Genomic DNA, 22,476 nt, shown 5'->3' with positions numbered 1-22,476 from the left:
CTCAACTATTGCTGCTGTGTCCTTTCTTCCAGCAGATCAAGATAATCAGGTCACATCAAAAACTGAATTTTTTTTTGCAGGGGCAATTAGAATAAGATCTATTATTTGATTGTATTTTGTATAGTTAAGTTTTTACCTCTGTCTTCAGTACATTTTATTTTATTTTATTTTATTGCTATGGCTAGTGGCTGATGCAAGTAAAGATGCGTCTTCTTCTTCAGGAGCGCTACCTTGGCTGTTTTGGCTTTGTAGTGCTACTGCAAAACTCCTGAGCTTGCTCAGTGTCCGTTGCCCTGCAGATATCGAGAGCAGTGCCCATTTGTTTCTCCATAGGGTCATAGAGTTGGAAGGGACTTGGGGGGTCATCTAGTCCAACCCCCTGCACAATGCAAGGATCTCTTTTGCCCAGCGTGGGGCATGAACCCACAATCCTAAGAGTCTCATGTTCTGCTGACTGAGCTATCCGACACAACATTTCCCAGGTGCCTTTTCTTCCTCTTCGAACAGTTGCAGCCCCATGCCTCTGCATGTTTACCCTCAGAAGTAGACCCTGCTAAGTGCACCAGTTAAGGGTGAAGTGAGTTGCAGTATTGACTTTCCCTCTCGCTATAGGGCCACTGTGTTAGGTCACATCCACAGCATACATTTAAAGCACTGTTCTAACGGTCATGGCTACCTGCAAAGAAGCCCAGGAACTGTAGTTTCTTAAGGGTGCTGACCTCACAGTCCTACTACTGCCAGCACCTTTAACAAACTATAGGGTTCTCCATGGCTGTTAAACTGGTATAAGAGCGCTTTAAGTCTGCGGTGTGGGTATGGTCTTAGTCTTTTACAGCAAAAACAACTGAGTGTCTTGTCACACCTGAAAAAAACAATCAAATTTATTATAGCATCCTTTTTCTGCAACTTTTCAAAATGCATGTTTATATTGATTAAATGACCTGTGGCCCACAAAAGTTTACTTCTTAATAATCCTTATGTTGACCCAACATTTGGTTGAAACATTAACTTTGCCTTTCCTTCATTTCTGTGACTTTCTTTTCTCCTCCTTCCTTTCTTTCACGCACACCTGTCTTCATTACTTCGTTTTGTATTTCACATTCTCTCTTTCCCTGTTTCATAGTGTTCCTGTGCATTTTTTTGTGCAGAAGTAAAAGAGCAGACCAGCTCCCTTCCCTGCCAGTGGTGGCCTTACTGGGGGTAGCCAGCACAAGCCCTCAAAACAGGGAATTGCGGGAGAAGAGAAGGTGTGGAACTGGGCCTGATAAGGATTTGCTGGTTCAGCTACTGGTTGAGTCTCTATGCTGCACTAGCATGGATTGAGTGCAGTGAAAACTGGAAGCTTGTGGCCATAAGTGGCAGGGCTGCAGACATGTTGTTCTGCGCTGTTGCTTCTGCTTGGAAGTTAGACTTGCTCCCTAAGGCTTACAAAATATACCGATTGTGAAGGAGAAAGTTGGATTTCCTCATACATGTGCATCTCTTTTGTGATTCCATGGAACAGCATCATGTCCTTGACACCTGAAGAAGTAGGTCAATTTCTAAGACTGTAAATGATGAACTGCTCTGTCCTCTGGTGTCCCACTGTAGATCCAGTTAGATGCCTTGACATTCAATTCTTATGATTCTCTTATTTGACAACTTCCAGTGGGATCACTTTGTCAGTCTGTTACACCAAAAAACAAAGCAGGCGAAGTAAACTCTAGTTCATGAAAGCTTATTCCATAATAATTTTCTTAGGCTTTAAGGTATCACAGGATGCCTTCTTCTCTTTCATTGGGTGTTTGATATATTGGATACTTGCACCAAGTTTACCCTTGCTATCTTTTATGCTTTTTAATGCTAGTTTTAATTGCTTGATAGTTGTCATGCTTTATTCTGATTTTAGTTGGCCTTTGTGTTTTTGTTTTTTTGCTTTTTTATTGTGAATTGTATTTTCTATTTTAGATTTAGATCTGACACACTTGCAAGTGTTAAAAAATACAAGAAGTGGTAGAAAATGTTTAAGGTTACAAAAGGGATAATATGTTCCAGCAATACATTTAATTTTGTGGTTGTTTGAATATCAGACTTCGAATTTAACACTGGTTTATACTATATATATATATATTTTAATACACACTATACTTAATCTGCTTCTCCCTGCTGTCCAGCTTGATCATGCAGCACCACAGCTGCAGTTTGTTGTGAGTTCCCTTCTTTTCATATCCATGCAAAGCACTTCAGCATCAGAGATAGCTGTTATTGGGTAAGAACTGCATAAGTCTCTATTGCTGACTAGGAATCGGGAGTAGGGACAAGTACTTACTATTTTATTCAATTTCTAAACTGCCCTTTGTAATCAGTTACGATCCCAGGGCTGTTTACAAAACCAGCGTCAAATTATTTAAAAAATGACGTTCAACCAACTGTTATATTTGTAATCAGAACAGCAGACATCGCTCATAATCACTTCTCAAATTAGCTTCCCCAAAAGATCAGGGTGAAGAGGTCAGTCACCAGCTGGGTGCCAATAATGATGTCACCAGTCATACCCCCAAATAAGTTTCATAGGCAAGATGCCAACACAGAGAAGGCCTTATCGCATGTCATTGTCACATGAGCCTATCTTAATGCACAGGCAGGATAATAGGAATTGTGCTGTATGTGTGTGAATATTATTGATCTCATTCAAGTCTCTGAACGGTTGGGAAAAGAAAAATAATCTATTCATACATTGGTATAAAGCAGAATTCATTTAAGGTTAGTGCTGGAGCAGGGAATGATTCTGATTTGCAATTATACTTGCGATCTGGAAACAACCTTTTCCCGGAGACCTAAACAATCAGCGATGCATCGTTAATTTGTATAATAGAATTTTGTTTCTTCCTGTCATGACTTTTTGGCAGAGAATAATCTAAAAGAAAAAATTAAGATGAAATGGTAACATATTTAAAAACATACTCGTAAAATAGCTTTATGTGCAAATTATACTTGAAAATGTTGCTAGGTGGCAGCACAAAATAAGTAATAAGCTCCTCTTAACCCCCACCCCTGCACTGCTTGTACAGTTCTCTTGCAAATGTTCTTAATTTACAAACTGATTAATTTAAAGCCTTAAATATATGTACTGTTCCAAACAGAATTGTGAGGTGTATTCTTTTAGGACAGAATCCCCCGGCTTTAAATTTATGTATACATTTTTAATGGCACTTGGGCATTTGGGGTGAAACTTCAGGACTTTATTCTGCTTTCCTATAGATGGAGCATAGCAAAGCCCTCTCACCTATTTTGCAAGGAATTTGCTCTAGTGGAATAAATACTACTGCTTTGTTTCTCCCGTTGCATCTATTATATTTAAGACCACATATGGTAACACCTGAAAGACCTACATTGGCTCGCAGTATGTTTTCAAGCACAATTCAAAGTGTTGGTGCTGACCTTTAAAGCCTAAATGGCCTCGGCCCAGTATGCCTAAAGGAGCGTCTCTACCGCCATCGTTCAGCCTGGGCACTGAGGTCCAGCGCCGAGGGCCTTCTGGCGGTTCCCTCATTGCGAAAAGTGAGGTTACAGGAAACCAGGCAGGGGGCCTTCTCTGTAGTGGTGCCCGCCCTGTGGAACACCCTCCCATCAGATGTTAAGCAAATAAACAACTATCTGACTTTTAGAAGACATCTGAAGGCAGCCCTGTTTAGGGAAGTTTTTAATGCAGGGGTAGGCAACCTAAGGCCCAGGGGCCGGATGCGGCCCATTTGCCTTCTCAATCTGGCCCGCAGACAGTCTGGGAATCAACATATTTTTATATGAGTAGAATGTGTGCTTTTATTTAAATGGGTTATTATTGGGGCATAGGAATTCATTCATTATTTTTTTCCAAAATATAGTATGGCCCACCACATGGGCTGAGGGACGGTGGGTTGCTGACCCCTGTTTTAATGTTTGATATTGTCGCTTTTTTATTATTAATATTCTGTTGGGAACTGCCCAGATGGGCGGGGTATAAGTAATAAATAATAATAATAATAATTTTAGTGAATCAAGTGGAATTGTAAGCTAGGTGAATCAAAACAATTTGTGTATATTGTTCAGTGGGGCTTATACTGTTGGAAATATATTTAGGACAGTATCCATTGGTCTAGTTTACATGTGCATAAGCAGGAAGGTTCACATGTCACACAAAATTATAGCTTTGTGAGGCATGCATTAGCAGGAACAAAGTATTGATAACTTAAAATTTGCGCCCTCTCTTTTCCTCTTCCTTCCCTGCAGCTTCAACAAGTTCTACAGCAGTTTCCCCCCCTGCTTTCCCGGAATCCTGGATTGTCATGTTATCCAGACCAAGGATCATACTTTATAACAAACTTGGGTAGGTTTTAAATCAAGCCAATGTCCAACTGTGGTTTCTGAAGCTCACTGGTTTAACTTAGAGTTTGATAGAAAGCACGATCCTTGGTCTGGACAACACACGAAGTTGATTTGGTAATGGAAAGCAAAACTTAAAAGCTACCCAACTTGTCCGCCCAGCTGCAAGGAGGAGAAGTGGGGAGGATGGTGGTTTCTTCCTGCTCATGCAAATCCCAGAATACAATTTCTAGGCTCTAGAAATCAAATCTTGAAAGTAGGTTTAGAACTGAAAGGCCATTTCCTAGCCCTTATGGGTTGTAGCTTGCAAAAGAGGTCTGGAACTACGATGGCCAAAATACTCACAGATCTGAAGTATAGAATGAAAGAGTAACAGAAACCAGGATTTCACGAAACTTTGAAGTGCTATAAAATTAAAACCGTTTGAGATAGAGGGGAAATATTTAAGGGGGTTTCTTTCAACCATAAGGGAAGGGTGTACACCAAGTTTCATCAAAACCCAAGACGATGGGTGGCATGACCGCAGTGAACTGACGTGGAATGACCTGGAGAGTAGCTGGCCACAAACTTCACACACACACTTCCCTCTGCCCAGAAATAGAAATTAAAGGGGAAAAATCAGCCTAAGGATAAGAATGATGAGCTAAATTTAGACTATTATAGTAAGTTGCTAATTCTACACATCTACCAAGTATCTGCTTCATAGAACTTTGTCAGTGTTTGCTAGAAGGCATTGGCAGACTGTATTCAATTCAATTTAGTCTTTTTGTCCAAAGGCATGAATGTGTAGATTGTTAAGAAGCAAACCATTCTTAGGTTGCCCTAAGCCTTTCTTCATCCTTTGAGGAGACGTGTAACAATTTTGTCTCTTGTTTAAAATAGTTTAATATTCTCTAGCAAGTTCTTTAGTAAGAATTTCCTGTGATGGATTGAGTTCTGCTGAAAAAAAATCTCTTGACATTCTTTCGGACCATGTCAGTGTTCTCAGCAACCATTCCGATAAAGCTTATGAAATTTCCAAGCTCAGCCTCTGAGATAGAATTTAGAAGAACATTTTCCCCCTAGGATCTCTTCCAGCAGCTATTATTCAAGTTTTGAGTTGCCACATCATCAGTTGCAGAACATTAAAGGCATACTGTGACCAGCAGATTCAAGCACATTTGCTTGCAGCAGATTATGAAGAAATTAAAAATGCAAAAGCAGCCTGCATACTTGTTGCAAACTGAGCAGTATTAAATGAATATAGATGAAAATGAGATTTTGCCTCCCCCTTCTGCTCAGAGTGGTTTGTGTGAAGTGCATTTGGTTGGGCCACGTAGGCTAGTTAGAGGTTGCCAGAAATAAAACATGTGGCTGCTTACTTGAGCTGGTGCGTAATAAAAAAATTGCAAGCTCAGTCATGAGAGCTTGCTGTAGACTATATTTAAAGGAGCTGTAACATAGCTGTGATGAAAACACTGACTGGTTAACTGGTAAAGCTACAGGTGTCTAAAAGAGATATCAATTGTACCAGGTGACTTTTAATCAGAACTGATCATTCATATTAGTTATTGCACATGACATCCCTTCATTTTCAGTCAGTGAACTGTTGAACACATCATTCATTTTTCTTTGTAATTGGGATGAGGCTGTTTTTGTGTGTCTAAACTCTGAATGTCATTCCTAAACCTGAACAATCACATTGTGTATAACTGAAACTCTGATGCGTACCATTCAATTTAATTTGGTGTTTTTCCAGCATACAAAGGGAAGATGCTGGGTTTCCCCCCATCCCAGTCCACTTCTCAGTCTCTCTTCTGATTCAGTGACCCCTACTGCATGCAACACATCACAAAATAGACCCTCCTGAACCTCCTTTGTAGAAATATGAGAAATATGGCAACTTTGCCTGCCTTCTCCTCGCCAGGCTCAGCAGTTTGTTTCATTTGTTTTTTCATGGTTCCCTGCTCCAGTTCTGCTGGCGAAGGCTTTGCAGTATGGTGGTTAGAATTCTTTTTATTTAACTTTCTGATCCTGTCAAAAACAAGAGAGACACAAACCACAGCTTACACTCTCTTGGTGTAAACACTAATTTGAACCACTGAGCTTATGTAGGAGCTATGGCCCTGAGCTACAAGGATCTCTTCTTTCGGCTTAAATGGAGCTATATGCTCAGTAGTTGATCCTCAGTTGTGTCCTGCTTGGCTGTGCTTTTCTTTAATCCACAGCAAATATTGACCATAGTCCCAACCATGACACTCTGCACATGTCTAGAGACCCCCTTGCCACTTACTGTTCCCAGGCTCCACAAGTAAATTGGGGCATTAAACGGGACATTCTGCCCCCCACTATACTTCCCCAGCTCTGTATCCATCTCTCCATTCCCCCCCCCCCCCACAACTCACCATAAACTAACAAGGAAAAGGAATGAATTAGTTTGGAATTCTCTGCCATGCATTTATCTGATTGTCCTTTGCTTTAGAAACACTTGCCTGTTTGGTTTAGGTTGCCCTGGGGAAGATAAAACAACTAACAAATTCTAATTTAATTCTAATTATTATCATGATGATGATGATGATAACAACTCGACCTCATTCATTGCTCTCTCAGCACCACACTCTACCCATGTACAGTGTGGGGATAATCATGCCAGCATGCATATCTTTTTATGTTTGGAGCATTTGAAATGTTCCATTTAAATGCCTTCTTTACATGAAGCTAGTTTAACCAGGCCTTCGGCTGATTAATATTCTACAGCCTTTTGTGTTTGCAGGTGGGTGGCTACTATTTCGTTGCTTCCATTTTGACTATTTATTTGTGCCTTAAAGGGCAGTATATAAATCAAACAAACAAATACATGTGGGAATGTTGTAATAATGTGTAATTTATCATTTGAAAAGAATGTGAAGTGTGACATTGGTTCTTGGTATCTTTCTTCAATGTTTCTTCCACATTAACAGGGATTTTGTCAGTCTTCAAGATATTTTTGAACAAGTTGGCAGACAGTGCTGTTGATAGTACCAGCTAGGTTCACAAGTAAAAACTTTTGATTTTTGTGACTTGGCCAATAAGATTTAACATCCAGGTCACTCCATTCCTGTTTTATATTTCCTGTCATTTTAGGAGTGTCAGCTGTTACAAGTTTTGGTTATGAGACCATGTATTTGGCATAAGAAAAAACATTATTTCTTGCAGCAACTCCATGATAGATGGTGGAATATAGGTGGCCAGTATTAAGTATGCAAGGAATGCCAATTGCCAGAAATGCTTGGGAGGAATAATGGTGTACAATACCCTAGAATGAGGTATAACTGCAGCTGTGAACACAAGTATGCCACGCTGCAAGAGTCATTATCGAACTTATGGATAATGGATATTTCCTTCCCAGTCTTGGTTTCTTTTTGACATTTAAAGAGAGTACAGAGTGGAGAACCAGTGGATGTGGAGAGGAGGTGCTTAAAACCTTTCTGATCATTACAGTATTTATTGATTCGGATGGGGGAAAGCTACGCAGAGGAAAGGGTTGCAAGGGATAAGCTGTGGTGGGAACTGGTGAAGTAGCTGTTGTTTTCTGCTGCTTCTCCTTGCAACTGTGTAATTCTACTTTGCATATCAGAGCCAAGCACCAAACTGGAAATCCTTTGTTGGGCACTGATATTTAGTTCCAATCTTAGTTCTTTTTTCCTTTTTCTTACTTTTTTAAAGAAAGCAACCACAGCAGGTAATGGATTAGTATCCATACCAAATTAGTTGCACTTAAATTCCCTTTGCAGTCATTGGGACAAATTGCTCATTACTTAAGTCAAATTGATTTCAGTTCATTAACTTTTTGCTCTACAGTTTTCTAGTGCATTTCCTTTTGTCTGTAGCTTTCTCTCACTGTGGTGATTATGCTAATTTGTAAGTGATTATACTGACTTCCATATTATAATCCAAATAAGTTTAGCTAAGTGAAGCAATTTAGACTATATTTGGTCTTTGTATTCCATCCAAATTGGATTGGTGGCTTATCATATTTGAATTAAGGCAAGCCATGAGAATAAAGCAAAGAAGAATCCAACAAGTTTGAAAGGGAACTTAAAGCTTACTGCCAATTTAAGAGAATTGTGGCCATAGCATGTGTGTTCTATATAAAGCTTGCTACAGCTGTTTTCATGTCAGTTAAGGAGGCCTGAAAAAGGGGCTAGAATCTAAAATTCAGAAAACATCATTCTCTTAGAACTGACCATTCATAAATCTTCATTTTATTTATTTGTTTTTTTGGGGGGTTGCAAAATGATTTAATCTGCTAAAATATATCTACTACTCATTTAAGTGTAGGTATTCCTTTGTATATAATTTTAAATTTTCAATGCCTACAATTGTGGCAGCAGTTTGGGGGGGGGCACTGCTGCCAAGTTTATCTGTGTACATTTCTTCACTCAACACTCTCTTCATGCGGGAATGCTGAACAGTAGAAGAAATACTGTTTTACAAAAATTCCACAAAGTAGGCAGACATTTTGTAAGGAAATACTCCTCATCTCCTTCTTAGTTCTTAAAGCATTTTTTTCCAATTGAAGGAGGGAAATCTGCATGTAATTGATATCACACACCCGCATCCATCTCGTACCCTAATTTATGTCACAAGTCACTGGTTATTAGTCTCTGTTTTCTAATGGTTCCACAGACCAACTTGAAAAGCAGGTGCAAAATTTGATGCTTGCTTGAGTAGCAGTTGCTCTTGGGGCAAGCAGGTGAGGGGCTGCATCTGTCTTCCATCACCACCACCACCTTCCAACATGAAAAAGCATGTCGCTGTCAAAAGATGTGTCTGGCATCATCAAAACTCTCCCTAGGGGCCAGTGAAGCCGAGGATGCTGGCAAGACAAAGCTGTTTTAAGACTGAAGATTGCTATCAGTCCCAAGGCAAAGTGTCTGCCAGTTGCAATTTGCAATTTGCTTAAGGAAGTGTGCATAATAATGGGTACAGAAAAGCCAGTGCTCTTAGCAAGATTGTCCAGGTAAGGATGTCTAGGGGGAAGAGGAAGGGAGTGAGACTTAGCCTGGGGAAACAAAGCAGGGCAACTTGAGTGAGAGAAAAGTTTTACTTTACCTGATGCCAGATCACTTATTTATTTCACCAGTTTATCTTGCCCTACAGCCAAACAAAAACAAAAAGCCATCCCACCCCTATGATGTTGTTGTTTAGTCGTGTCCGACTCTTCGTGACCCCATGGACCAGAGCATGCTAGGCACTCCTGTCTTCCACTGCCTCCTGCAGTTTGGTCAAACTCATGCTGGTAGCTTCAAGAACACTGTCCAACCATCTCGTCCTCTGTCGTCCCCTTCTCCTTGCGCCCTCCATCTTTCCCAACATCAGGGTCTTTTCCAGTGAGTCTTCTCTTCTCATGAGGTGGCCAAAGTACTGGAGCCTCAGCTTCACGATCTGTCCTTCCAGTGAGCATTCAGGGCTGATTTCCTTCAGAATGGATAGGTTTGATCTTCTTGCAGTCTATGGGACTCTCAAGAGTCTCCTCCAGCACCATAATTCAAAAGCATCAATTCTTCAGCGATCAGCTTTCTTTATGGTCCAGTTCTCACTTCCATACATCACTACTGGGAAAACCATAGCTTTTACTATACGGACCTTTGTTGGCAAGGTGATGTCTCTACTTTTTAAGATGCTGTCTAGGTTTGCCATTGCTTTTCTCCCAAGAAGCAGGCGTCTTTTAATTTTGTGGCTGCTGTCACCATCTGCAGTGATCATGGAGCCCAAGAATTGTCATTGAGAAGCCAGTCCCAGCCCTCAGGCTCACAACATAGGAGACACAACATGAAAGGAGAATGGACAGGAGGGGAGTAAGAAAAATGAGCTCAGGCACTAATTCTTAGTTACAGAGATCTTGTGGTGAATTGCAGGAATGGAAAAATTGAATGAGGAAGCCAAAATTTGCCAGTCTTAAGAGAAGCCACTCTCGCATCCTGATGCAAAGGCTGTTAAGGGGCAAAGTTACACTGTGATTGCTGATGGTAGCCACTGCCATGTGCAAAATTAAGCTTTGTGCATGACATTGAAGACACTTGAAAAAGTGACCTTGGCCAACAACATTCAGCAGTTGGATGGTCACTGAGTGCTGATGTTTTGTGGGCTCAGTGGTCATATGCCTTGAAACTAACAGAATTGAGGTGTGATAGGAAAGGTGTCCCACTGAATGGCTTCCAAGTTAACATTGTTAGAATCATAGTCAAACCTGCATTTTAAGTTGTTTTATAGATGCATATTCAATCTAAGTCAGGGGTCGGCAAAGTTTTTGTGGCTTGGGCCGGTTCACAGCCCTGTAGATGCTGCGGTGGGCCAAAGTGCGCACACATGCATGCGCAAACGCTATTTCTGACGCTCCTTCCAGTGGAGAGGAGGCGTGTGCGGCTTCCCATTGGCTGCAGGAGCTTCCTGCAGCCAATGGGAAGCTGCCCAGCGTCGCAGAAGGCGGTTTCCGCTCCTCTCCACACTGGTTTAGCGTTGGCGCAGTGGGCGGCGGGAGTCCATGGGCCGGTTAAATGACTTGTGGCCCATGAGCCTTAGGTTGCTGACCCCTGATCTAAGTGATTTAATAGTGTTCTTTGGCTTTTACTATAAATTCAGTGTCAGTTTTTCTTGACTCTTTTTTACTACTTGGGTGTTCAAGAACAGAATGTAGCTCTCATCCTAACACAGGTTGGTGTTAATGTTTTCATACTTTGACCTACCCACGGTGATACGCTTTAAGCTATAGATTTGTACCGTTCATGAGAGCTCTTTCCCCTTTTGGTCAGACTTTCCTATGAATGTTCTTAAATTCTTGGCTGTGGGTTCGCTTAGGTTGGCCCCCTTCTCTCTCTTCAGATTTAAAGCAAGCCCCCAAAGTAGCCAAGCATAACATTTTATTCTAATGCAATACATCTTTCCAATATTTGCCACCCCTTACAAGGTCTTTACAATGTATAATCTTTGGCTGTGATCCAGCGAGTCCTTTTAATACACCCTCTTAGCATTCCATCACCCTCCGCAATCTCTAAAGCATGCCTTAAACTTCTCTGCAGTTTGTTAGTTGACTAGGCTCTGCTAGATTTTTTTTCTTTCTTAAACTCGCTGCACCACAGTTGTCATGAGTGGAATAATCAGATGCTTGGGATTCCATTGGGTGTAGGAAAGGAAGCAAGGAAGTGTGTTTGATTAACATTCTCAAGTAAGTTGAATCTGTAAGCCTTCTCAAAGTCGGGTTTATTTTGGCTGCATGGGAAAACATGATTACAGTTGAGTAATTACGTGAGAGTCAAATGAAGTGATATTTGAAAATGACGCAAGAATGACCTACACTTGTGAATTTGCTAGAGGAGGCATGGTGGACACATGGACCGCAGAAGTGCTGCCATTCCAATTTCCAAGTTTAGAACATGAATCCCCATTTCCTTTTTCTTCGTTCTCATCTGGCTCTAATCCAGTTCAAACCTTACCTTGCATGATGCTGCCCTTCCTCTTCCCTCCCCCCGCGATGCTCTGAAACTGCTATGTTAACCATCTTTAAGTATCTTCGGTTCCAAGCATGGATTTCCCAACCATCTGCTACATATTTCCCCATACCCAGGTCAATATCTTGCATTGTTAAGAAAATAACATTTACATTAGAAATATTAATGTTTACATTTCAAAGCACTGCGGTCTGCGCAAACATCCCAAGCCAATGTGTTCCCACCATGTGCACAGTTGATATCTATTTGCTTTTGCACTTTACCAGCCCCCTTGGATGAATAGCGTCCTGGCTTTTGCCCCAAACCACACAACAAAGGAAATTGCATGTAAGTGAAGAAGTAAACACTTGTTATATCAGCCTAGCAATAAAGACTCGGTAGCTGGGAAAGAGCTCTTGCAGAGGCAGAGGAGCAGCAACGAAAAATTCAGTCCGACAGCAAAGGCCAAGGTTACTGGCAAGAGCTCCAAGACTTCAGGGGAGCTGCTATGTTGTTTCAGTAAATTTCCCTGCCTCTTTGCCAAGCTTTTAAGCAGGGAGAGGAGGCAGATGAGTAATGAAGTCCATAGACAATTACCGTGTTTTTCTGTGTATTGGACGAGGTTTTTTGACTCAAAAATTACGTCAAAAAACTGGGGTTGTCCAATACATGGATAGTGGCATAGGGGGAGAAGCGGTGCGCCGCCAGCCAGCTCATTGGTGAGAGCGCAAATTCCCCCGATGGCACTGCGCATGGCGGGCGCTCCCTGGATCGTTTCCCGCACAGCGGCATCAGAGGAGGTTGTGCTCCCAGGAGCACAACTTGCCCCGATGCCGCTGCATGCAGGAAACAATCTAAGGAGTGTTTCTTGCCCGCAGCTCAACAACTTTGGGTCATCTCCCCTCATTTTACTAAAACTGAGTCCCCCAAAATGGGGTGTGTCCTTATACAAGGTGATGTCCTATAGGCAGAAAAATACGGTATTTCCAGGACTCTGAGGGCAATGGTAGGATCTGCAGAAGCTGGTTGGTTTGCCAGACACATTCTAGTCCCTTCACATTTTCTGCCAGGCCACCAGACACCCAAGTCATTGCATGTAAGGTTCTGCATTGCACAAAAGGGCCAGCTGTTCAGCTGCCACAGCATCGCTGACGTGCCTGAGCTCATAATGATTCAGGAGGCACATACATGCGCAGTTAACAGTAGGTAAGCCCTCTTGCATGGAAAAGGAAGAGTCTTTGGCTCCTTTCCCTTCTGCTATTTCCTCCAGTTTGGTGAGCACAAATAGGTCTTGCAGTTACAGAATCATACAATTGTATTTATACAATTTTCACTGTATTCATGCTGCTATCCCAGAAGTGGCTTCAGCTAACACCCCACCGAAGTCAGTGAAATCCTCTTTGAGCCAGTCTTTGGCATCTAAATGCAAGGTCAGATCTAATAGCTCTGTCAGGCTGTGGGGAATCCCAGTAATTTAGTAAACTGCACTTCCAGAGAACTCTGCCTCCATCTTGTCTGGATTGGGCATCACTTTATTACCTTTACTCTCTCTCATTGCTGATCCAAACACGTGTTTAGAAGATGAGTAAAAAGGAAAAAGGAGAAATAGGAAGCATATTGGTTGAAATAAGCGTGCTGGAGATATTGGACAGCAGCTGATTTTTCCACATTATACTGATTTGGATTAATGTGCCAAATCAGTATAAGATAACATGTCCATATGTTCTTACGCCACAGGGTGTGTCCTCTTTCTTGCATTCATGGCCAGCAGTTAGTTGACCTTTGGTTAAATGGGTTCCTAAAAATATACTATGTCTCCACACGTAGTCCTGGAAAGAATAAATTAAATATTGGATAGGAAGTTAAAAATATATGTTTGAGTACGTAATGATCTGCTGTGATTCTCTAAATTGTGGGCCTTGCCTGTGCCTGGTTGTTGTTGTTTTTATTATAGCTTGTGAACTTTTCATCTATATCAGCTAACGTATCCATGGAAGTAGGTGGGTTTGCCGTCAGTTTGCCAGATCTGTGACAGACAAGAATTGGACTTGTGCATCTATTCCTGCTAGAGAGAATGTATTAACAGCTGCAGACGTGTCAAAATCCAAGGCACGGTCCCTTGTTGGGGAGCAATGTTGTAGTGACAAGTCAGATGCACAAGTCTGAGCACCTGATTCCTTAGGATAACGTTGGAAATCTGGTTGGAACAGGTTGGATGGGCAGGTACAGGAAAGAAGATGGGCCTTATTTGGCCCTGAAGTTTTGGCAGAGAAACATTTATCTAGGGTGGCCAAAAACAACCGATGGGAACCCCAAGTTTAGTTTGAGTACTTGTTGTTTATAAACTCCATTTTCATATCCGTACTTGAAAGAGTGGCCTAGTGAGTTCCGATTAAAATATTTTTATTTTTTACATCATAGTTTATTTTAAGCTGTGTGCGCTGAGCCTTTTTCCTTATAAACACTATCAGGGATAATATTTATGGACAATCATTTGCTATTACAGGCATCGTTTATTTAAATTTTGACTCTGCAGAAGTGTTTTTGCAAGCCAGTGCTTCCTGTTTGCACGGTAGTAAGATGGAACCGTAGCATGACATGGTCACTCTGGCCAAATTTCTAATTCCTGACCCAATTGGTTGCAGATATGCAAACACTTCTACCTTGCAGTAAACTGTTTTTAAAGGGTTTTAGTTCTAGTATCATTTTACATCAATATTTGTTCCACATGGGGTGCATTTTCCCAGAGGGAGGCTGTCTTTTTGGAGACTGTCACAAGGAAAAGGAAAACAAACCTTGCAAATTAACTTGACTCCTTTTCCCCCCAACCTTAAATAAGAGGTCAGGCTGATGGTTTGGAATTGGCTGTTACACTTATACTTCCCACTACTAAACAAATAGGAAGTATCTACAGAGTCGGAATTTGAATAATAAACTACCCCTCCCATAGCAAGTAATTAATAAATATTTTCTCAGGTCTTAGGGGAGGAAATAGTGACATTTACTTATTTGTTTTTTATTAAATTTCTAGCCTGCTCTTCCAAGGACAGCAAGCAATACAATTTAAGGCAATGCAATTTAAAATAAAAGCATTTAGAGCATCTAAAAACATTTGAAAGCAATACAATTTAAAATAAAAGCTATTTTAAAAAATGTAGAGCATCTAGAAACATTTTAGAGCAATCACATATCTTCATAGTTGCTAATTTCAAGGTTGCCATGGTCAGTAGTATCCCATCCAATACCTGGCTAGAAATAGGTGTTTTTTATTTTCTCCTGAAAGTCAGCAATGAAGGAGGCAGAAGCAGCTCACCAGGGAGGGCATTCTAGAAATGGAAGCAGCCCCTAACCCAGTACCTGGTCAATGCCAGTACCTGGTCAATGCCAATGCAACAGCTACACGTAGCACTACCAACTGGGCCTCCTATACCCAGAGGTCTCAGGGCGGTTCACAGAAAAAAATCAGAATATAAAACCACAAAATATATAATAAAAACAACCCAGTAACCCCCCCCCCAACACACACAAAACCACTTTTAAAAGGGCATAAGATGTCACTCAAAGTAAACCAAGGCCTGTTTAAAAAGGAATATTTTTGCCTGGCACCTAAATGTGTATAATGAAAGGGGCAGGCAAACTTCCCTGGGGAGAGCATTCCACAGACGGGGAGCCACTGCAGAGAAGGCCCCGTTCTCGTGTTGCCACCCTCCGGATCTCTTGCTTGCATTTATAGCTGATAGTGCGGGAAACTTTGCTGTACTTCTAGCTCCCCACCCCTCAGACTGTAAATCCCTCACTTCTGTCCTTCTTAACAAATGACCCTATAACTCTATTAAAAACAAAAGGTGTTACTTCCAAAGGGGCATTTTTTTTATTCCATTGGATATTTCATTATGGGCATATAATAAATAGGAAGTCGTTTGACTATCAGTTAACTGATGTACCAGTTTTCTGAAAGCCACTTGCTTCCCACAGAGGCCTTCCCTATCTTCCCAGAGAAAGATAGAAATGGGCTCCTTGTTCTGCTTCTCCATGCAGAATTGGCACCAGCAGCTCTCCAGGCAAGTAAATAGAAATACGGAGTAAGCTGAAAGGGCTACTTTAAAATGCGTTCCAAGTTCCTTTCTAGCGTTGGGTCTGTGAGGTAGGCTTCAAAAAACACCGTTATATCCAAATCGGCTTTGATCATAGCGGAATTAAATTAGATACACACACGCATTCGCACATTGCCACATAGCAGCTTTTCACTGAGTTGGATCCAAACTTACGTTTTTGTGAATGGAAGAGCTTCCATCTGTGTACGGCTTTTGATCCAGCAGAGGGTTCCTATTAATGGAAGGGGAGGGAGAGGCAGCATTTACCAATCCTCCCCACCTCGAATCATTCCCAAGTGTCTCCAATAGAGGGTGTGAGGCGCTATAGGAGAAATTGGCATGTCACCTCCATTCATCCATCAGTGAGAACAAAGTCTAGGTCTGGTGGTGTTCTCTGGTTAGAATTTAGTGTTCTTATACAGTCGTACCTTGAAAGCCAAACAGAATCCGTTCCGGAAGTCCGTTTGACTTCCAAAACATTCAGTAACCAAGCTCAGCTTCTGATTGGCTGCAGGAGCTTCCTGCAGCCAATCGGAAACTGCGCTGGACGTTCGGCTTCCAAAGAAGTTCAAAAACCGGAACACTCACTTCTGGCTTTTGATTGTTCAGGAGCCGAAATGTTAAGCAACTAAGCCATTCAAGATCCAAGCTACAACTACCACATTTCAGGTTCTCAAAGCAATGACCTCAACTATGGCAGCATTGTAAGAGAGGCTAGTGTTGCTATTTTTTTTTTATTAAACATACTTTAAATAACTTGGGTAGGCTAGCATTCTATTTTTAATTTTGGGGTGTGGTGATTTCTGTCTTATTTATATGGGTTGTTTTTTTAAAGGCGTTAACCCTGTCTTTGTGCTTCATTTTGTTTTTTTTACCTATTTATTGCATGCTGACCTCATGTTGTAGGACATCATGGAAGTGCTGTAGGAATTTATAGGGTTGCCTAGAAATGTTTGATCTAAGATAAAATTTGGGTCTTCTTGACTGTCAATGCCCATTTAGCCCATTCACTGCACCAGAAAACAGTCTATTTCTCTGTGAAATGGAATTTGAAAGAGTGTTTTACCGAAGAATGAGTCAGGTTTGCATTAACATCATCTTAAATTAAAACATTCATGTGGTTAACTGAAGGAAGTCTTGTTCTGTAGAAGGCTTAGAAGAAAGTACAGGTGTTTTGTGGTAGTGTGAGTACATAAATGAACATGTAACACAAATAAGCTGTCTTCACCTATAGCCAAGCCTAGGTCTAAGAAAATTAAACATGACTGCATAGGAATGTCCTGGCTATTTCATGGCTTGTTTCTTTTCAGAACTCAGACATGTTTTGAGACTTGGTTTGTTCCTCAACTGGCTGGCTGTTTTTGGAAGCAGTTTTGACTTTTAGCAGAAAAACTGAATTCAGTCTTTTGTTAAGCAAGGGAGCTAACTATGCTCAAAGCTGTTTGTAAACTTTTGAGTGTTTATTCAAAATATGCTATTGATGGTTGTTGTTTTTTTACAACGCATTTTCTCCCCCCCCCCCAAAACAGGTTGTGAAGATGAGAAAAGAAGTGAGGAAAGTCAGAGTGCTGACAATTCGCAAACTAACTAGACATATTGCAAAACTGAAGGCAAAAAAGTAAGCTTAACAATTATTCTTTTTATGGTTTTCTGCAGTCCCAGGGCAACTGGTAGTAGGAGCTGAGGGCTCTTTCTAGCAGGAAAGTGGGAAGCAACCCCTTGCCCCTCCCCCTCTCTGGCCAAAAAATATCCCTCTTCCCATGGTGATGTATTTCTTCCTGCAGCCTCCCCAGTAGTCCCAAGTCTCCACATTCTTTCATTTTCTATAACGTGTTTTGGAGTTTCCAGGTCACTTTGGTAGCTAAGCCAATGCACTGTCCAAGCCTGGAATCATGGTTAAGGAATCTCCTCCTTAACCAGGGCATAGTGTGGGGAGGACCAGGGTGGCCGTGGCCCTGGGCACAGATTTTTGAAGGGGCACGACGAGGGGGCACAGCCAGGGGTCCTCATCAAGTTTGGAGCAGTGAGAAGGCAAGCCAAGCTGCACCTGGTCCAGGCCTTGCGGGCTGGGGCAGCAGCACCTCCTCCTCCTCCTTGTGGCTGGTGAAGGGCCACCAGTGTGTGCCCCAACCCTGAGCCGGCCGAGAGGGAGGAAGGGGGAGGGCACCACCACCAAGAAGAGAGCCGTCTCCTCCTTTGCCAACAGGGCACCTCAGCCCTCAGGTCTATCCTCAAATGGCAGCTTTGAACCTCTTTCTTCCTCCCCTCCCCTTGCTTCACCTCACTTGCTGCCGACTCAGACCGCCGTGGCTCAGTTGGTGGTGAGGGCTTGGGCTGGCATGGTTGCCTCTCTCTCCCTCACACACACACACACACACCGGGTGCCAGCAACCCATGCTACACCACTGTCCTGTAGCCAAGCTAAGTCAGACCTTGGATTAGCTGCCATTCTGCACTCATATCATGTGCAAACCATTCCACTATGCTCCCAGTGCAACTTTTGCATTTCCTAACCGTGGATAAGAGATTGCAAAAAAGAAAAGGGGAAAAAAGAACTGCACCAGGCCTTGGTAACTATTACCATGAATTATTTTACAGTGAATAATAACGGAACATGACATATGTAGTATTGCAATATTATTTAAATACCTTCCTCTTTCAGGGGCACGGAAGATGCAGTATTGAAAAACCATAAACGTGCAGAGAGGTTACTGGAAGAAATTCATGCCATGAAGGTAATGCTATGCATATGCCTTTGGATATCTCGTCTACAAACTGCTTAAATTACAAACATCTGTACAGGTCTTTTTTTAAAAAAAAAAATCCACTTCAAATAAATTTGTTTCAGATTTTGTATGGACTAGTTTTGGCTGTAAATAGAACATATGGGAGAGCAACAGACCACAAACGTGGTGGGAGACTATTTTTAAATTTATATTTTACTTTTTATTGGTGTAACTGTCAAGGTGCTAGACTAATTTGACTTGTACGTGCTGCCAAGCTAAACTAGCATTTGTTTCCAACAGACCAGTGTGCCTCAATTTTTAATTCCTGAACTGAATGATGACTGTTAAGTGCCTCTGCTGCTCAGAAATGCGATGGACATTTTGGTGGTTGACATCACCACTTGCCAACTCCTTCCCACTTGCCAACTCCTTACATTTTTCTGCAATGCTGTCACTGCTCTAATGTGCAAAGCAGTAACTGACAAAATGGATTGAAACCAAAGTATTTTTTCTCTTCTGAAGCCAGGGTATTCATTAGCATTTGCAAGGCTCTTTTACTTCTCTTACACTGACATGCTGAGCCAGTAAATGTCTGGCAGGCTTTTGAATAACAGGTCTTTTCTGTAGCAATGAATAGCTTAATTACAGTCTCTTTTCTTCGTACAATATTTATAATTTTAAACGTCAAAGTGGTCTTTCAAATTAGCCATAAGATTAAGCTGCAGGAATGCTGTTTTGCCCTGCTAATGAATGCATAGTTTACTTTTCTAAACAGGTGAGCTATAGTAATTTTACACAATATGCTGGTTCTTGGAAGTATTTAAGAACTCATTATTAATGAAAAGTAGATTAAACAGCTTCCACTTTGGTGCCTATAGAATTGCCTTAAAATGTATACAGCAGTTTTCAAAGCACATGGAAAATGCTCTGGTCTTTGTGATCACCGAAGAAGATAACTTTAAAAGAGGGGAAATAAGGATATGTTATTTTAAGTCTCTCTAAGACAGGCTACAGACAAAAAACAAAATAATAGCAGAACTGGGTTGGATCCAGAATTTTGCTTAGCAGAGTTTTACTGGCACTGGAAGGAAGAAGTGATTTTAGTTTATTTGTCCTTTTCTCTGACAACCCCTACACCTCCTGAAAACTGTTCCATAGGATTGGAGACCTGCAGGAGCTCTAGAGACAGCAAGGCAAAAGGAGAAGTCAGTGGAAATCCTCTTCCATTCCTCTGGACAGAACCAGAACCCAATGCCTTCTATGAATGAACTCTTCCATTGAAGGAATAGCCACTCTGGATCCAACCCTTTGTCTTTTAGCTATCTTGCCCTTTCTTCATTCTATCAAAAATGAAGGCTTTTGGTATCTGTGGAATTGCAGGCCACAGCTATGTTTTTGGACAAGCAAACGGACTTGCATTACAGAAACTTGATGGTGTGTTTCAGGTATCCAGTTTCCTGCAGAAATCAGAAATACTGTTTACTTGTGCCATTAATATACTATCCTGATTCCCTTCAAGTTCACTAGAAAACTCCCTGTATAGGAATTTGGGCATGTTGCTGTCCCTGAAAGGGGTCAAGCCTTTGAAACTTCGAAGCACTCCTAAAATGAACCATTGCAAGCTTGCATTTGGAGCATGTGCAGAAAGCTTAGAGGACACACACAATTTTGCCCCTGCCAAGATTGTCAACTTGCTTTCCCTGCTCCAGGGCCTGGAAACCTTCCTTGGCAAAAGGAGGGGAAGTGGCTGAGGCAGTGAGTGTGCCTTGGGCTCCTCCAGTTGTCTTCTTCTCCTGCTGTTGATGAGTCTGAGACTACCAGACCCAAAGTGCCCAAAAAGGCTTCTTTGTTTGTGGAAATTCTGTGTAAAGTTTCTGTTTCCTACCAGTATTCTTGGACTTGGAATCCAGTATCATCCCTGGCAGGAAAACACTCTTTGCCATGGCCTGTGAAGCATCCAGTTCTGCTTTCGTCTTCTTGTGCCTATAGTGCATTTCAGAGTTTGGGGGCAGTTTACGGGACTGAAGGCATTGTTTGCTTTGATCCTGCTTGCAAACATTCAAGCAGAGGCTCTCACATTTTACAATGAACTCTGCCTGAAAGATTCTGTAATTCCTACTGTCAAGCTCAGGCATAGGCAAACTCTGGCCCTCCAGATGTTTGGGACTACAGTTCCCATCATCCCGCCCACTGGTCCTGTTAGCTAGGGATGATGGGAATTGTAGTCCCAAACATCTGGAGGGCCCGAGTTTGCCTATGCCTGGTCAAGCTTTTCTCTAGGTGAAGTTCATTATGTTTGTACCTCTTTCATATGTAAACATGAAGTTTCTTTGCGAAACAGATTTCGAAATGGATTCAGGGGCAAAAACAGCTTCAGCTTGGGGGAAAAAACATTTCTATTTTGCAACGTAACTTGCATTATATAAAATTTGAAATACAGACTGTTGTGTGTCGAGCACTCTTAATCTCATGTCATGTTGGGCTGTGAGTTTACCTGTTTTTTTATTTTAATGTAAAATACTTTTTGGGGTTAAAACATTCTGCTAAGTGCTAACAGTTACATATGAAGAATTGTTCAGTAGTCACTGTGTATGGTACCCGATAAGATTTAGGCACTTGCGCTTGAAAAATGAATACCAGCCAGAGGATGGTATGTATTTGATGGAACTAGAGAAGTCCTGTCACTAACTGTTAAAAAGATTAAAGTTTTTCTCTATGGCAGGTTTGTTCTTATGACATCAGTGTGGTCTGGTCCAAGGGGCTTTCCCCCTTGATATTTGCACTTTATATTTATTAAAAGAGGACTAATAGGCATATGTAGTAATCAGATGATTCAGAAATCCCAAACATTCCAAACTCAAAAGCTAGAAATATCCTCTTTGCAGGCAAACAACATTGGATAAAAATTCTAGCTACGTGGATGAAAAAACTGGGTTAATTGTTTGCAGGAGTTCTTGAAGCTATTGGAACAGAAAACTGTTTTTAGATTCTTCAGGCTTCATTTTGCCAGAACTGTATAAAACATTTATTTTAAAATACAGGAAAGAGACAAAGAACGCTATGAACCTTGCTAGTTCTTCCTCTGTACGTGATTTATTTTATGGATGTCCAAACTGGACATATAAGATGTATTTGTAGAAAAAGAGGGTGGATTACAATAATACTATTATTTGGCCTTCATTGATTCAATTTATCCTATTTCACAAAATATTTGTATCACATGACATGTTACAAGTTTTTATGTAAACCCATGTCACTGTTCTGAAATGAGCATTCTGGGCCAGTGTAACAGAGCTGAGGTGATGCCCAGCTAATCCCTACTCACGGTAGACCCATTGAAATCAGTGGACTTATGTTACTTAAGTTCATTGATTTCCATGGATCTGCTGTTAGTGTGGATTAGTTGAATGTTGCCTGTGATCCGCAAACCCTAATTAAGAAATTGGGAACTTGCCCTAAGATTCCATGGTCCTGGCAAGGAACAAATTTCCTCTTCCTGCCTTAACAGCAGTTAAGGCGCACATCAGTATCAACACAGCTGACCATTAAAGCTAAAGAAATTTCAAGAATAATCTCCCTCCTATGGTTCAAAGTTAGGTATGAATTTGTCTGCAAATACAGTGGTACCTTGGTTCTCAAACACCTTGATACTCAAACAACTTGGAACCCAAACACTGCAAACCCGGAAGTAAGTGTTCCAGTTTATGAACTTTTTTCCAGAAGCTGAACGTGCTCTGTTTTGATTATTCTTCCGTTTTGAGTGACACATCTGTCGGTTTGGAGTGCCACACTTCCATTTTGAGTGTTATGCTGAGGTCTATCTGGTTTTGATATTTATTTTGCATTTTTGTTTTTGCTGCTTTTTTT

At 41.4% G+C, this 22,476-nt stretch overlaps 1 protein-coding gene and 1 long non-coding RNA gene across 3 annotated transcripts in view; both read left to right on the top strand.

Moving 5' to 3' along the window:
* The window catches only part of SRFBP1 (serum response factor binding protein 1), a 43,547-nt gene that overhangs the window by 1,929 nt on the left and 19,142 nt on the right, over positions 1-22,476 (top strand). For both annotated transcript variants that reach the window (XM_083404199.1, XM_083404198.1), the window contains exons 2-3: positions 17,413-17,501; positions 18,546-18,618. In XM_083404199.1, the coding sequence (XP_083260325.1) occupies positions 17,413-17,501; positions 18,546-18,618 (162 nt within the window). The remainder of the gene's footprint in view (positions 1-17,412; positions 17,502-18,545; positions 18,619-22,476) is intronic.
* Positions 4,067-15,285, top strand: LOC310660186. Its single transcript, XR_014503284.1, has 4 exons — positions 4,067-9,657; positions 10,062-10,592; positions 10,885-14,887; positions 14,948-15,285. It is a non-coding gene; the product is annotated as an uncharacterized lncRNA (long non-coding RNA).

This window comes from Podarcis tiliguerta, assembly GCF_965153285.1.
Source record: "Podarcis tiliguerta genome assembly, chromosome: 11".
In the NCBI taxonomy this organism is placed as follows: Eukaryota; Metazoa; Chordata; class Lepidosauria; order Squamata; family Lacertidae; genus Podarcis; species Podarcis tiliguerta.
Note: the sequence above shows the minus strand (reverse complement) of the source record. Positions and strands in the feature narration are given on the sequence as shown.